The sequence below is a fragment of the Perissodus microlepis genome, chromosome 5 (assembly GCF_051167445.1).
Source record: "Perissodus microlepis isolate ML-2025 ecotype Zambia chromosome 5, ASM5116744v1, whole genome shotgun sequence".
Lineage (NCBI taxonomy): Eukaryota > Metazoa > Chordata > Actinopteri > Cichliformes > Cichlidae > Perissodus > Perissodus microlepis.
This window is the reverse complement of record NC_140465.1, coordinates 23,777,697-23,790,583: the sequence shown is the minus strand read 5'-3', so window position 1 is coordinate 23,790,583 and position 12,887 is coordinate 23,777,697. Positions and strand designations below refer to the sequence as shown.

The following is a 12,887-nucleotide window of genomic DNA, read 5'->3' as shown; positions in this document are numbered from 1 at the left end:
CCATCGCTGTCTTCCCAACAGTTTCACTAACATCTACACTGGATGGCCAGGAAGCGTTCACGATGTCTTCTCGGGCGCTTCTCCGGCGCTAATTGGGGTCTGTCTTGTGTCAGTGACGTAAAAGATGGATTTAATGCGACATTACCGTTCAAACAGCAGTCGCTTTCTAAAACATCAGATATGTGTTGGATTCAGTACCACATACGAAAGTGACCCAGATCGGATTTGTGCTGTTCACACTGTCATACCATGATCGGATATGGGTCGTTTAGGGTCAAAAAAGTCAGATTTTATGCGCTTTCGCCTGCAGTGTGAACGTAGCCTAAGAGGTCAAAAGTGCTTATCTCGAGATGTTACTGGACCTTACAAGCCATTGGTAAAACATGTCCATCTTTGTAGGCCTCTTTCATGACACACATTAAGGCTCCCTGTCCCACTTTTTAAGGAGTCTAACTCCATCTGGAATCATTTTCCCATCACCTGGAAAATCTATGCATTTACTGGACATGCTCTCCTTTCTCCAACAGAAGCAGGAACTCCCAATCAGGATCCACAGAGATTTGAGTTAAGATTGTGTCCATTGTTTAATGGAAAAAGCATCTATTCCATTTAAAATCTCATTCAGAACAAACTACTCTCAAAGGAAAGGAAACAAGGGACTTCTTGTTGTATTGTTCACCTCTTAACACCACTTAAACTGCTTAGCTTTGAAATTAGAGCACAGTTCCCTCCTCTTGTCTGGTGACCCCCCCATGACTGAGCCTTAACCTGTACAAATGCGGAAAAAAGATATAACACAATATTTTGTTAAGGGTTGAAATGTTTTTGCATGTTATTTCCATTCATTATAATCTGGGTAAATTAAACTCAGAGTTTATCTGATGGGTAACAACTTACTGAAATGTTGATATCTGAGCGGACTTGAGCAGAGAAATTTCTTCTTATTATTATTCTTGCTCATTTGCTGTAAGTTTTTCCTCTCAGGATACTTACAGGTTACTGTTCGACTCTGTGTTGAGTTAGAGGTTAGCCAGAGAAGTTCTTCACACACTATTTAATGATGAAAAATGCTAAAATCTCCTCTCCAGACTGATCGAAACAAGACAAAAACAATTTGAACAATTAAACTGAACAGACTTTTTTTTGCCTGCTTGCTTTTTTTGTATTAAAATATTTTAATTTATAGTAATTTATCGAAAAATAAGTCACAAATGATTGCAAGCTGAAACCAGAACAGTGAGCTAAAAAACTGCATGGAGTTGCGGTTGGGATCCATCACAAAAATTCGACTTTCACATTTCTGAATGTAATCTGATTTAATAAAAATAAAAACAAATTTAAAGCGCACTTCTTAAAATCAACACCTGCTCTCTCTCTCTGATGTGTTTTATTCTGTTTATTGTGTTTTGCAGAAGAAGAGGAAACAGGCCAACAGAGATGCCGACTCCCTCAGTCTCTGCAGTCTGGAAATCAATGTGAGTTCAGCTCCTCTTCAAGTGTGTATCAAACTCTACTCTCGTTTAAATAATGATGATGTGTTTGTGAAAAGCTCTGCCTTCCTCATTGTGTGGGCAGCGTTTTCACACATTTAAAATATGACCTAAAAAAAAAACAAACCTTAAGCTAACAAAATGATGATGTCCTACCACTCAGGAAGTGTTCGGCTGTATTTGTCTCCATTATCCTCTTATGCAGAACACAAAGGAGGCGGTACATGTGACCTTCTAATCAGGAAGCTGTTGCATGGCCTGTATATGAGAGACCTAACTTTCGTCATTTGATTTAAAATGCCAACTGATTTCAGTTTCTAACTTGAGGACAGAAAACTTAACACAAGGCATTTTAATGGTTTTATCCACAGAATCAGATAAAAAATGTCCATATTTTCCTACAATTGTCAGATTTTTCTCTGATGTTAAACTGATTTCTTTGCTTTTATGCCGTCATGCACTTATGCACAATCAAAAACGGAGACATTGTTCTTCCTTCAGGGTTGAACCTTAATTAAAAAAAGACTAGCTGTAGTGAAACTGTGACAAGTGTGACACAGACCAGAAACTGGGAATGTTTGCCTTCAAAGTATAAGCTGTGCCTTTTGAAATACGTTGACTGCAGAGATGACCTTTTTTGAGTTTCACTGCCACTTGGCCTGGAGTTGCTCGTGTTTGTAGAAAAACATCAGCATCTTCCATGAAAACTATATAACAGCAGCAATCTGCTAGCGACTGAAGTATTCACAAGAAAGTTTTTGATGCAGCACCATCTTTGTAGCTGATTTCAGTGACTGCCAGAAACCACTAGCCACCGGTTGGTGAGTAGTTTCTGGCAGTCACTGAAATCAGCCACAGTCTCTGAGACAAAGAGTATCTCATACATTTAATCTCACATTCTACCAGAGTAGCTTGGCTTGTTTACGGTTTGAAAATAATCCTCATTTAACTTACATTGGGCTCAATTCTTTAACTGTCTGCAACAGTGACAGTTTAGCTCCTCCTCTTTACACCAACTTTCTTCTTATTGGTCACCCCTTGTAAGCTGATTATTTAATTAAAATAGAACGTTTCATGCCTCTGTAAAATTATAGGAGTTCTATGACATGCATCCCTATATAAGAGAATAAAATAATACAGCTGGAAATCTGTATCTGTTAATATTATACCACAAAACCTTCAGTACACACTGTGGGAAAGTAATTATATCTATAAAAAAGTAATATTGAATTAAGTTTCTTAAAAATATTTGACCAAATCACAACAGCAGTCACCTCAACGACCTTAAGATTGTAAGTTAGAGAACCAACAATTACCGTAATTGTCGGGCTATAAGCCGCTACTTTTTGCACAAGCCTGCGGCTTTTAGTCAGGTGCGGCTTTTCTATGGATTGTCCATAATTTTTGTCATATCGTAAGACGATTTGTTTTGTTTGTTCCGCTGTTGTACGGCACTACGTTGCCTGGCGGAAGGGCATGTGATCAGACACACAGTATCGGGGTTCAAGAGTGGTATGTTGGTCACATGTCCATCCGCCAGGCAACATAGTGCCGTACAAGTAGCGCGAAAAACAAACTTCAAAGTAGCGCTACGCGTTCAGCGGGAGGCGTGGATGACGAGCGGCAATAAACTTGCGAAAAGCAAGTTATGCACAACTCCACCGGTGGAATCTGACAGCGTGGAAAAGTGTGAAAACATCCATGATCACCAACGGATTTCGAAGGGCTGGACTGCTGCATGATGGAGAGGAGGACACCGCCACGGCCCTTCTGAGGGTGTTCGACTCTGACACTGACAACGAGGATTTCTTTGGTTTTGAAAGTGACAATGAAGGAAAGAAGCTGAGAGTGGATGACGAAGCCATCCTGAGCCTGTTTGTTTCCGACACTGGAGAAGAGGACTTTGGTGGTTTTAGTGCGCAGGAAGAAGAGAAAGATGGTGGTGAATGACTGACTTTTCTTCTTGTTAAAGCCGTGTCGCTGCACCTGAGCCTAAAAGGTAGTCCGAATCTATTTTTCTGGTGTGCTGTAGGTTATTGTTATGTACTACATTTGTTACTCATTTATGAAGCACAGTACATGTTTCGTACTTGTAATTACCGGTACTTGTACATATACCTAAAAAGTTATGCAAATATGTACCCATAACTTGTTTTTCAAAATATTAATAAAAGGGGTGTGTCTCCAAACAGCCATCTCTTTCCTGACAATTCCCTTTGTGCATATTCTCTTACATATGATAAGTCAACATTGAAACATCTGCGGCTTTTAGTCAGGTGCGGCTAATGTATGTACAAAACAGGATTTTCCCCTGATTTTAGCTTGTGCGGCTAATATTCCGGTGCGCTTTGTAATCCGGGAAATACGGTATATAGAGAAAACTCAAACAATCAAATGACCACCTTTGAGCACGCACTTGGCGACAGTGGGAAGGAAAAACTCCCTTTTAATAGGACGAAACCTCAGGCTCAGGCTTTCTGCCACAACCAGTTGGAGATGATATGGTGATACAGTGTTTATTCCAGAGATCACAGAAAAACAGAAATTAAAAGTATTTTCCTGCTTTTAACAGATATTTTTCTCATCAGAAATTTGATTGCACGTATAAACTCTGAAAAGAAAAATGTTCCTCTTAGAGCATCCCCTCTGTCCAATTCAGGTTTGCTGGGGGGCTGATAGGTAACCTAAAAACTAAATTCATTTAGAGAGGAGAAGACAAATTAACGGCCCCCGGCCCTTATGTTGGGCCCCTCCTCCTGTATTTTTAGCCTTCTGCCAGGAGCCTGTTCCTTCCTGGGCGTTTCCTCCTCTGCTCGGTCTAACACAGGATGTCCAGCCTGTTCAGCACACTCCAGCGGCTCCAGGGGGACAAACAGACCCAAACACACCATCAGTCTTACTTTGTTCAAACCGGCGCTGGCAGATACTGAAGCTGGAATGAATTACACTCTATTGTTTCTGTGCTGTCGCTCAGTGAATCACACACACTTGTATTGTTTTCTTACTCAAACTCCAGGACCCAGAGACCACTTTATCTGATTTAAAAGACACGTGTAAGGACCACCGGGAAACGTGCTTTACATCAATAATTTAACCCTCCTGAGCTTGTTTTCAGAGTGGAGATCAGTAAAGATTCATTCACTGGGAATTATTATATTTTATCAGTTCATCCGTTTAGGAAACATTTACTGCAGATTAATAACTTTATAACATCTATTTATTTCAGGACAGTTTTCAAATATTTTTACCTGAATTGATTGGCACAGCCCACATACTCACAAATGCATTTAAAACTTTTAAGATTTAATAAAATGTGACTACTTCTGATTGCATAATTACAAAATAAAAATAAAAACAATATGCAGACCTTTTTTTTCTAATACAAAAGGTAAGTACTGTGAAAAATTCACAAAAAGTAAAAAATATTTTTTTAAAAACCCCAAACAGGATTAAAAGCACTGAAGTGTAATCGATGTAAACAGACATTAAAGTAAATATTTATTCCTTTATTAATGATTAATGTGGCCACTATATTTTGATTATTATTATTATTATTATTATTATTATTATTATTATTATTATTATTATTATTATTATTATTGATGATGATGATGATGATGATGATGATAATAATAATAATAATAATAATAATAATAATAATAAAAAATAACAATTTAACCATGACTAATCAGATTTTCCCTCTCAGAGACATTGAATATCTTTGTTCAAACCTAAAACATTCAACTGGAATTATTTGCTATTGCCATTAATTTTATTTTATTTGTGAAAAACGCTGCTCTAGATGTAAATTAGTTGTTAAAGGGGTGATGCTGTCATTTATAATTATAATACATTTACTGTGGAAGTTTCTGTTTGGCATTGGATTTTTATTTTTTTTTTACTTGTTAATTAAAACAGGCATTCACTATTGAGCCGTTATTGATGTGGTTTAGTAACCGTGGATTAAAGATGTGAGTAACATTCTCTTCCACCAGTGGGCAGTACAATTACCTGCTCTAATTAAATGGGTTGCCAACTGCCAGTAAAACAGAAGAAGACAAAGAAAACAAATACATAATAGTCATGCTGTGAGACGACGCAGTGCGTAATAGCAATAGATAAATGTTTGAAAAGAAAAAGTAGGGTCCTGGAGAACATTCTGACCCAGATGAAGGCCCTAGCATGAGTAGTGCTAGTAGCGCATGGGTAGTGGTCAGAAGCAAGCAAAAAAGGTATACTAGGGACAAACTGAGCCAAACTCCACTATGCCATGTGCACAGGGGAAAATTATCAATTTGCTTTTTGTGACATTTTTGTTTGGTGGTCAAAGGAGCTTGCAAAGAAAAGCGTCTGGACTTCTTTAAGTTTACTTGAAGACGTTTCACCTCTCATCCGAGAAGCTTCTTCAGTTCTAAGGTCAAATGGTGGAGAGTCCCAGATATAAACCTAGTGGGAGTATCCCCCCACAGAGGGACAAAAGGACCCCCTGATGATCTTCTAATCGCCTGAGCCAAGGTGTGAAACTGGGTGTGGGTCCCAATCAGCCAGAGTTTCGGGTGTGTTCATTGTGAAACCTGGCCCCACCCTTATCATGCGAATTCCTGAGGTCAGATGGCCCAGGATGTGAGTGGGCGTTAAGGCGTCTGGGAAGGGATCTCAAAACTGGATTATAGATGGCAGAGAGTTGGTGTCGTAAACCCCCGCCTCTGTTCAAAGATGGTCGCTCACAGTGGACATAGATGGCTTCTTTCACTCCTCTTTCAAACCATCTGTCCTCTCTGTCCAAAATGTGAACATTGGCATCCTCGAAAGAGTGTCCTTTATCCTTAAGATGCAGATGGACTGCTGAGTCTTGTCCTGTGGAGGTGGCTCTTCTGTGTTGTGCCATGCGCTTGTGAAGTGGCTGTTTGGTCTCTCCAATGTAGAGGTCTGGGCATTCCTCGCTGCACTGTACAGCATACACCACATTGTTAAGTCTGTGTTTTGGCGTTTTGTCTTTCGGGTGAACCAGTTTTTGTCTGAGCGTGTTGCTGGGTCTGAAATGCACCGGGATGTCATGCTTGGAGAAAACTCTCCTAAGTTTTTCTGATACACCGGCTACATAGGGGATGACAATGTTGTTGCGTCTGTCCTTCTTATCCTCCCTCGTTGGTGTCTGGTCTTCTTTTCTGTGCCTCTTTGCTGACTTTAAGAACGCCCATTTAGGATAGCCGCACGTTTTGAGTGCTTCCTTTACATGTGTGTGTTCCTTCTTTTTTCCTTCAGGCTTAGAGGGAACATGTTCTGCCCGGTGGTGTAGGGTCCTAATTACTCCAAGTTTGTGTTCCAAAGGGTGATGGGAGTCAAAGAGGAGGTACTGGTCCGTGTGTGTGGGCTTCCGGTAAACTTCGATGTTGAGTTTGCCGTTCTCTTCAATGTGCACAGCGCAGTCCAGGAAAGGCAAACAGTTGTCCTTTGTGTCTTCCCTGGTGAACTTGATGTTTTTATCCACAGCGTTAATGTGCGCAGTGAAGGATTCCACTTCTTGTGTCTTGATTTTGACCCAGGTGTCGTCCACATATCTGTACCAGTGGCTGGGTACTCTTCCTTTGAAAGAGCCAAGAGCCTTCCTTTCCACTTCCTCCATGTAAAGGTTGGCTGCAACAGGTGACACGGGGGAGCCCATGGCACAGCCATGTTTTTGTCTGTAAAAGCCTTCGTTGTATTTGAAATATGTAGTGGTGAGGCAGAGGTCTAACAGTGTGCAAATCTGATCGGGTGTGAACTTGGTCCTGTCCTCCAAGGAGCTGTCTTCTTGTAGTCGTTTTCTGACAGTCTCCACGGCCTCCGTGGTGGGTATGCAAGTGAAGAGAGAGACTACATCAAAGGACACCTTGGCTCAGGCGATTAGAAGATCATCAGGGGGTCCTTTTGTCCCTCTGTGGGGGGATACTCCCACTAGGTTTATATCTGGGACTCTCCACCATTTGACCTTAGAACTGAAGAAGCTTCTCGGATGAGAGGTGAAACGTCTTCAAGTAAACTTAAAGAAGTCCAGACGCTTTTCTTTGCAAGCTCCTTTGACTATGATGACCTGGATGACTGAGAACCTTCACAGACTTTTTGTTTGGTGGTGTGCCGTGTGATTTTTCTAATGTGAAATATATGCCGTGGCTCCAAAAGGTTGGGAAACACTGGTTTAGATATACGTGCTTCACCACTTAAATTCTTGTACAGCCACTTTCCAGGCAATAGGTTTCAGGAACTGGACAATGGAAAAATCTGTGGAAATCTGTTTTTTTTAAACATTATAGGTTTCCTACTTTAAATCACTACATTGTAAGGTTTGTGATAAACAGAACCAGGACTGTTAGTATTCCCCAGTCTATCATTTATCTTGGAGGCTTGAGGGTTAAATCTGATGGGTTTCTACTGCAGAAACAGGAAAGAAAGTTGCACAAGATTGTAATGTTTCCTTGTCCAAATGTGCACGTTGATTGAAATATGCACATATGTGGAGTACCATTTACTGTATTCTTCATGTGTTTTTATTAGTTTTAGGAGATGTTAATAATTGATCGATGTTTTCAAATCTTTACCATTCAAAAAGAGTGTTTCCATCTGTAAATGCTTCACCACATCCCTGTAAGGTTTAAAGACGCAGTCGATGTGTCACAGTACAGATTGAACGAGGCTGATTTGAGTTCCTCCCTAGGCGTCTACGAACGAAGCCTCCCAATAACAGACAATAGAGCTTAGTCACAGGGAGCAGCTTCTGTTAGCAGACTGTGAGGTGTCGGAGGCCAACGCTGATGCTCTGACTCTGATACCGGTCATAGCTTTTAAAGGAAACAATGAAAACACTTCTGTGAATGATGCAATCTTTTTCTGATGTCTTGTTGCTTTCAGCTGAGACGGGACGTCTGTGTTTATTTAAAGCTACTTTTCTTGGAACTTCGATGTACCGTGATTATAACAAGGGTCCTAATGTACCCAAATCTGGTCAAATCAGGTCAGCCAAGCTGATGTATAAACATATATAGCTCATTAACATGCTTTAGTAAACGATGGACGTCCCAGCTCTTTGTTAAGCTTGATGAAGATCCTCTTTGTAACATCAAGTGAAGCAGTACAATTAAAAGAGACCTTTTTCATAAAAGTGAGAGTGGAGTAGAGGAGGAGATGGACCGATGTGTTGACCCCAGTGCAGTGTCTTCATCAGCAGTGATGAAGACACTGCACTGATCTGTTGTGGTGACGAAAGAGCTGATTGTGAAGGTTAAGCTGTTGATTTACTGGATGATTTACTATATTCCTATCCGCATGTATGGTATGGTGATGAGATGTAGGTAGAGACTAAAAGAATAATGTCACAGACACAAGCGTCAGAAAGAATAAGCTTCCTCTGAACAGAGTTCAGCCTTAGAGACAGGAGGAGGTAGCTCTTTGTTTTAGGAGGGGGTCAGAGTAGAGCTGCTACTCCTCCACATTAAAAAGAGCCAGATATGGTGGTTTGAGAATCAGATGGATTCTTTCAGGATACCTCCTCAGTGAGTTGTTTTAGGCATGTCCACACAGGACACTCTGGAGAGATTATGTCTCTGCTCAGTACCCATCTGAAAGAGCTGGAGTAGATGGCTCGGGAGAAGGAGGTCTGGGTGTCTGTGCTTAGACTGGACATGGATACGTGACAGAAGAAAAGATGGATGGATGTCCCTGAAAGTCTTCTCATTACTCACTGTTCAGCCTCCTGCCCTCTGGAAAGAGATACAGAAGTCTCCGCTCCCGCACTACCAGGCTCACCAACAGCTTCATCCACCAGGCTGTGAGACTGCTGAACTCTCTTCCCTCCCGGCTCCTAGCCAGCAGAATCACCAGATTGGCAGAAGTATAGGAAGACAGACTGGGCTCTACCCCTCCCCCCACACACACTCTCTCCAACAAGAAAACACTCTCTGAACCAAGAACTGGAAAACATTCCTGACTGGAAACAACTACCTCTGCATTGCAATTGCACACACCTGCTGCTATATATTTTTAGTATTTCTTTTAGCATTATTTATATTATTATATAGTAGACTAGTATACTATTTTCCAGAGAACACTGTTGGAACACTTTATTTTATTTATTTTTAGGTCCCTATTCAATATTACCTTATTGTTAGGGCTGTTTTTTGTTGTGCATCTGCACTTTATTGTTGTCAATGTATACGCATGGGACAGTGTGAAACGTAATTTCAATTCCTTTGTATGGCAAGTACATTTGAAGGAATTGACAAATAAAGTTTTCTATTCTATTCTATTACTCATTATGTGGTTTCAATATGGCAAAGCAAATTATATTATTTGTAAAACACAGTAATCTTGTGGTGAATGGATGGACGGGCCTCACCTGTCCCCTCTGTTTGGACTCTGGAACAACTGAAACCTTACTGTGAACCCGTATGACTCATTAAACCGACTGGATAGAAACTAGTGGAAGGCTGGATCTCACCCGTGACTTATGATGAAAAACAAGGGAAAAGCGAAAGCAAAATCTCCACATTTAAAAAGGTTGGAAGGACAAATTGATTTGAGTTACTGATTTAAAATAAAAGTCAGTAAATTAAAAAAAAATACATAAAATCTTGCTTTAACAAATGAAAAAATCAAGTGTTTCTTTGTCCCCACAGTGGGGCTGAATAAACACATTGACTCAGAATTTAAAACCAGGACACAGCGTTGGCTGCAGGCCTCTGTTTATTAATTATACTTCGGACTGGCATTGACTGATGAGGACTTCCCACAACCACCAGCAGTTCCAGTCAGGGATTTCACAATTTACGTTTGTCCAGATTATCGAAATACATAATAATAAACTGAGTAAAGATAATGTGAGTAATAATATAAATATTAACCTTTATACAATTTACATTATCATTTCTTTCACATTAAAGGTAGATTTACTTTTTCTGGCATAAAACATTTTCAGGGAATGACACATTTTAAATACACACAAGAAAAACAATATACATTTTCTTAAGTGCATTTACAAAATGTCTTATCTGTAGGATTCATATTATGTTTTCATATTTTTAAATCTTCTACCAGCTCTTTTAACTTTATTTCTGATTGCCTAATGTGTCTGTGGCACTGAGACAATTGGTTCAATATCCGAATATCTAGAGTTTAATTTTTAAGGAGGAAATGGGGTATTAGTTTGGGTTTTTCTTTAAATAACTGTGTACAAATGTGGCTTATTAATAAGTTTTAGTTTCTGGGCCACAGTAGAGCTCTATGACACAAAGGAATCAAATATATCAGGGTGTGGATCCACACAGTACTTATGAGGATGACTTCATCATTGTTGTTGTTGGTCATTTCTTGGGATTTGTTGACAATAGAAACTGTATACACACATATATATAACAGTACAGGAAAGGGACAGGCAGAGAAATGAAAAAGTACAGAATAAAGAAAGGAAGGAAGTTTTAAGTGACTGGGTGAGAGCGCCACTGAATAAGTGAGCCAGTGACAGAGAGAGAGAGAGAGAGAGAGAGAGAGAGAGAGAGTTAGCTGCAGAGAGAGTGCGAAGGCGGACGAGTGAACAGCTACCGCTGAGAGGATTACACGATTCAGAGCTCTACACGGTCTAAACTGCAGACTAAACTTTTCCTGTATGATTTTCTGGGAACAGAACTAAATCCAGCCTCTTTTTGAACTCTTTTGTTTGGGGTCTGATGGTTCAGCTCTCAACCTCAAGCCCTCCCGGAGCGGTGTGTTTAAAAGCTCTGGTCAAAGCCAACTTGTCTTTATGAACACTGCCAGCACCGAGTCTGACTGGATATTTTGCCTCTGGCAGTACTCTTGTGGCACCAGGCCTTTTTAGAGCTGTTACGTCAACTCTTTGATGCTACTTTACAGCTATTAGGCTTTTAGTTGAACGGCTACCATTACCAGGGGTTTTAAGGGGACTATCCTTTTCTTTCTGTACCTGTGCCAACACCAGAATTGTGCTTGGAACTCCACTGATAGCACTTTCTTTCTGGTTTCCCAGCTTGTATCAGTCATCGCTTCAGTGCTAGAACAGCGAGCTGAATTGTTCCTGGACTTTGTGTCTATACTAGAAAACAGTACCAAACTCTCTTTAGTGTCACTCTGGACCCTCTGCTGTTTTCAGTCTCTCTCTGGACATTAGACTTTCATACTCCCTTCCTCTCTGCGTTTTCTACCAGTCTGAAAATATTTATGGACGCTCTCTTGGTACTGGGAATAGTTCAGATTGTGTGCTTGGCTTTGGGGTGAGCAGTATGGTGGCGGGGCAGGGACCCCTCAGCCTGCTGGTACAGCAGTTTAACTCTGGATGCTCAGTGGCAAACAGCAGCATGGGAAAAGAGGTTGAGGTAAGATGAAACATTTACTCTTCTGTTCAGCCTGGTTGGATTCAGGTGTGTTAATTTTGTGAGATAAATTGGATTCTTTTGTTTGTGTGTGTTTTCATCAGTCAAATGTATTCATTTTTTCTTGATTTGGTAGCATTTAACATTTGTAATTTTCACAAATGAAAAAAATCTTGGCAATGAAGCTGGTGACAAAACTGCAGTTCCTCTATTGGCCACTTGAGGCTGACTTCAAACTGAGTTAATCCCCATAGACTGTCATATTAGAGTCCCAACGTTACAGCAGAAATAAACATAAAGAAAATAAGCCCAGCATAAAAGACATTTTACATCATTTCCACCTTCATGCACTGCACAGGGGGTTAATTTTTTAAACTAGACCATTTATGTTTTTCTAATGGTATTAAGTTACCATAGCTCGCTGCTAGGCCTCATCTCCTCTAACCGAAGTCAATGAAATGGGCGCTTTAACCTTGTTTGAGCTGTTGCTTATTTGAGTGCACTGAATATCTGATGGTACAATAATGATAAAATAATGGGGCTTGATGTGGAGTTGATTGCATTAACAGTGTTTTATTCATGTGTTACTTTGCGGTAGTTACCAGGTGTCTGTGTTTTTGAAACATCTTCACTTTCATACTAACCAGTCTAATTTATTACCAGACATGCTCACATATAGTTCCCCCCCCCCCCCCCCCCCCCCCCAAAACCAATAGGTGACATCAGTTTTCTTATCAACACAGTATATGTTAAATATGTATTTATCACTTTATTTATATTCACATATGTACTTATCTGTACAGTAATTAATTAGAAATATACAGAATCTGATCTGATCTAGTAACTTGTATTCTGGTTTTATATGATGTAATCTGATTGGGCCTACTTTACTCTATTACACGACTGATGTGAATCAATCAAATGTGATCTAATCTGATATTATATGGTCTAATTCAACAAACTAATATCAAAACCAGCACTAGTTACATTTAATGTCATTTACTTTAAACTAAAAAGACTGAACAAGAAACGAGAAGTG

At 40.0% G+C, this 12,887-nt stretch overlaps 1 protein-coding gene across 4 annotated transcripts in view; it reads left to right on the top strand.

Moving 5' to 3' along the window:
* The window catches only part of arhgef3 (Rho guanine nucleotide exchange factor (GEF) 3), a 40,778-nt gene that overhangs the window by 14,709 nt on the left and 13,182 nt on the right, over positions 1-12,887 (top strand). For 3 of the 4 annotated variants that reach the window (XM_084928971.1, XM_084928970.1, XM_084928972.1), the window contains one exon: positions 1,413-1,475. In XM_084928971.1, the coding sequence (XP_084785097.1) occupies positions 1,413-1,475 (63 nt within the window). Of the gene's footprint in view, positions 1-1,412; positions 1,476-10,518; positions 11,852-12,887 lie in introns of those variants that run through there. The other variant, XM_084928973.1, reaches the window with a different exon arrangement.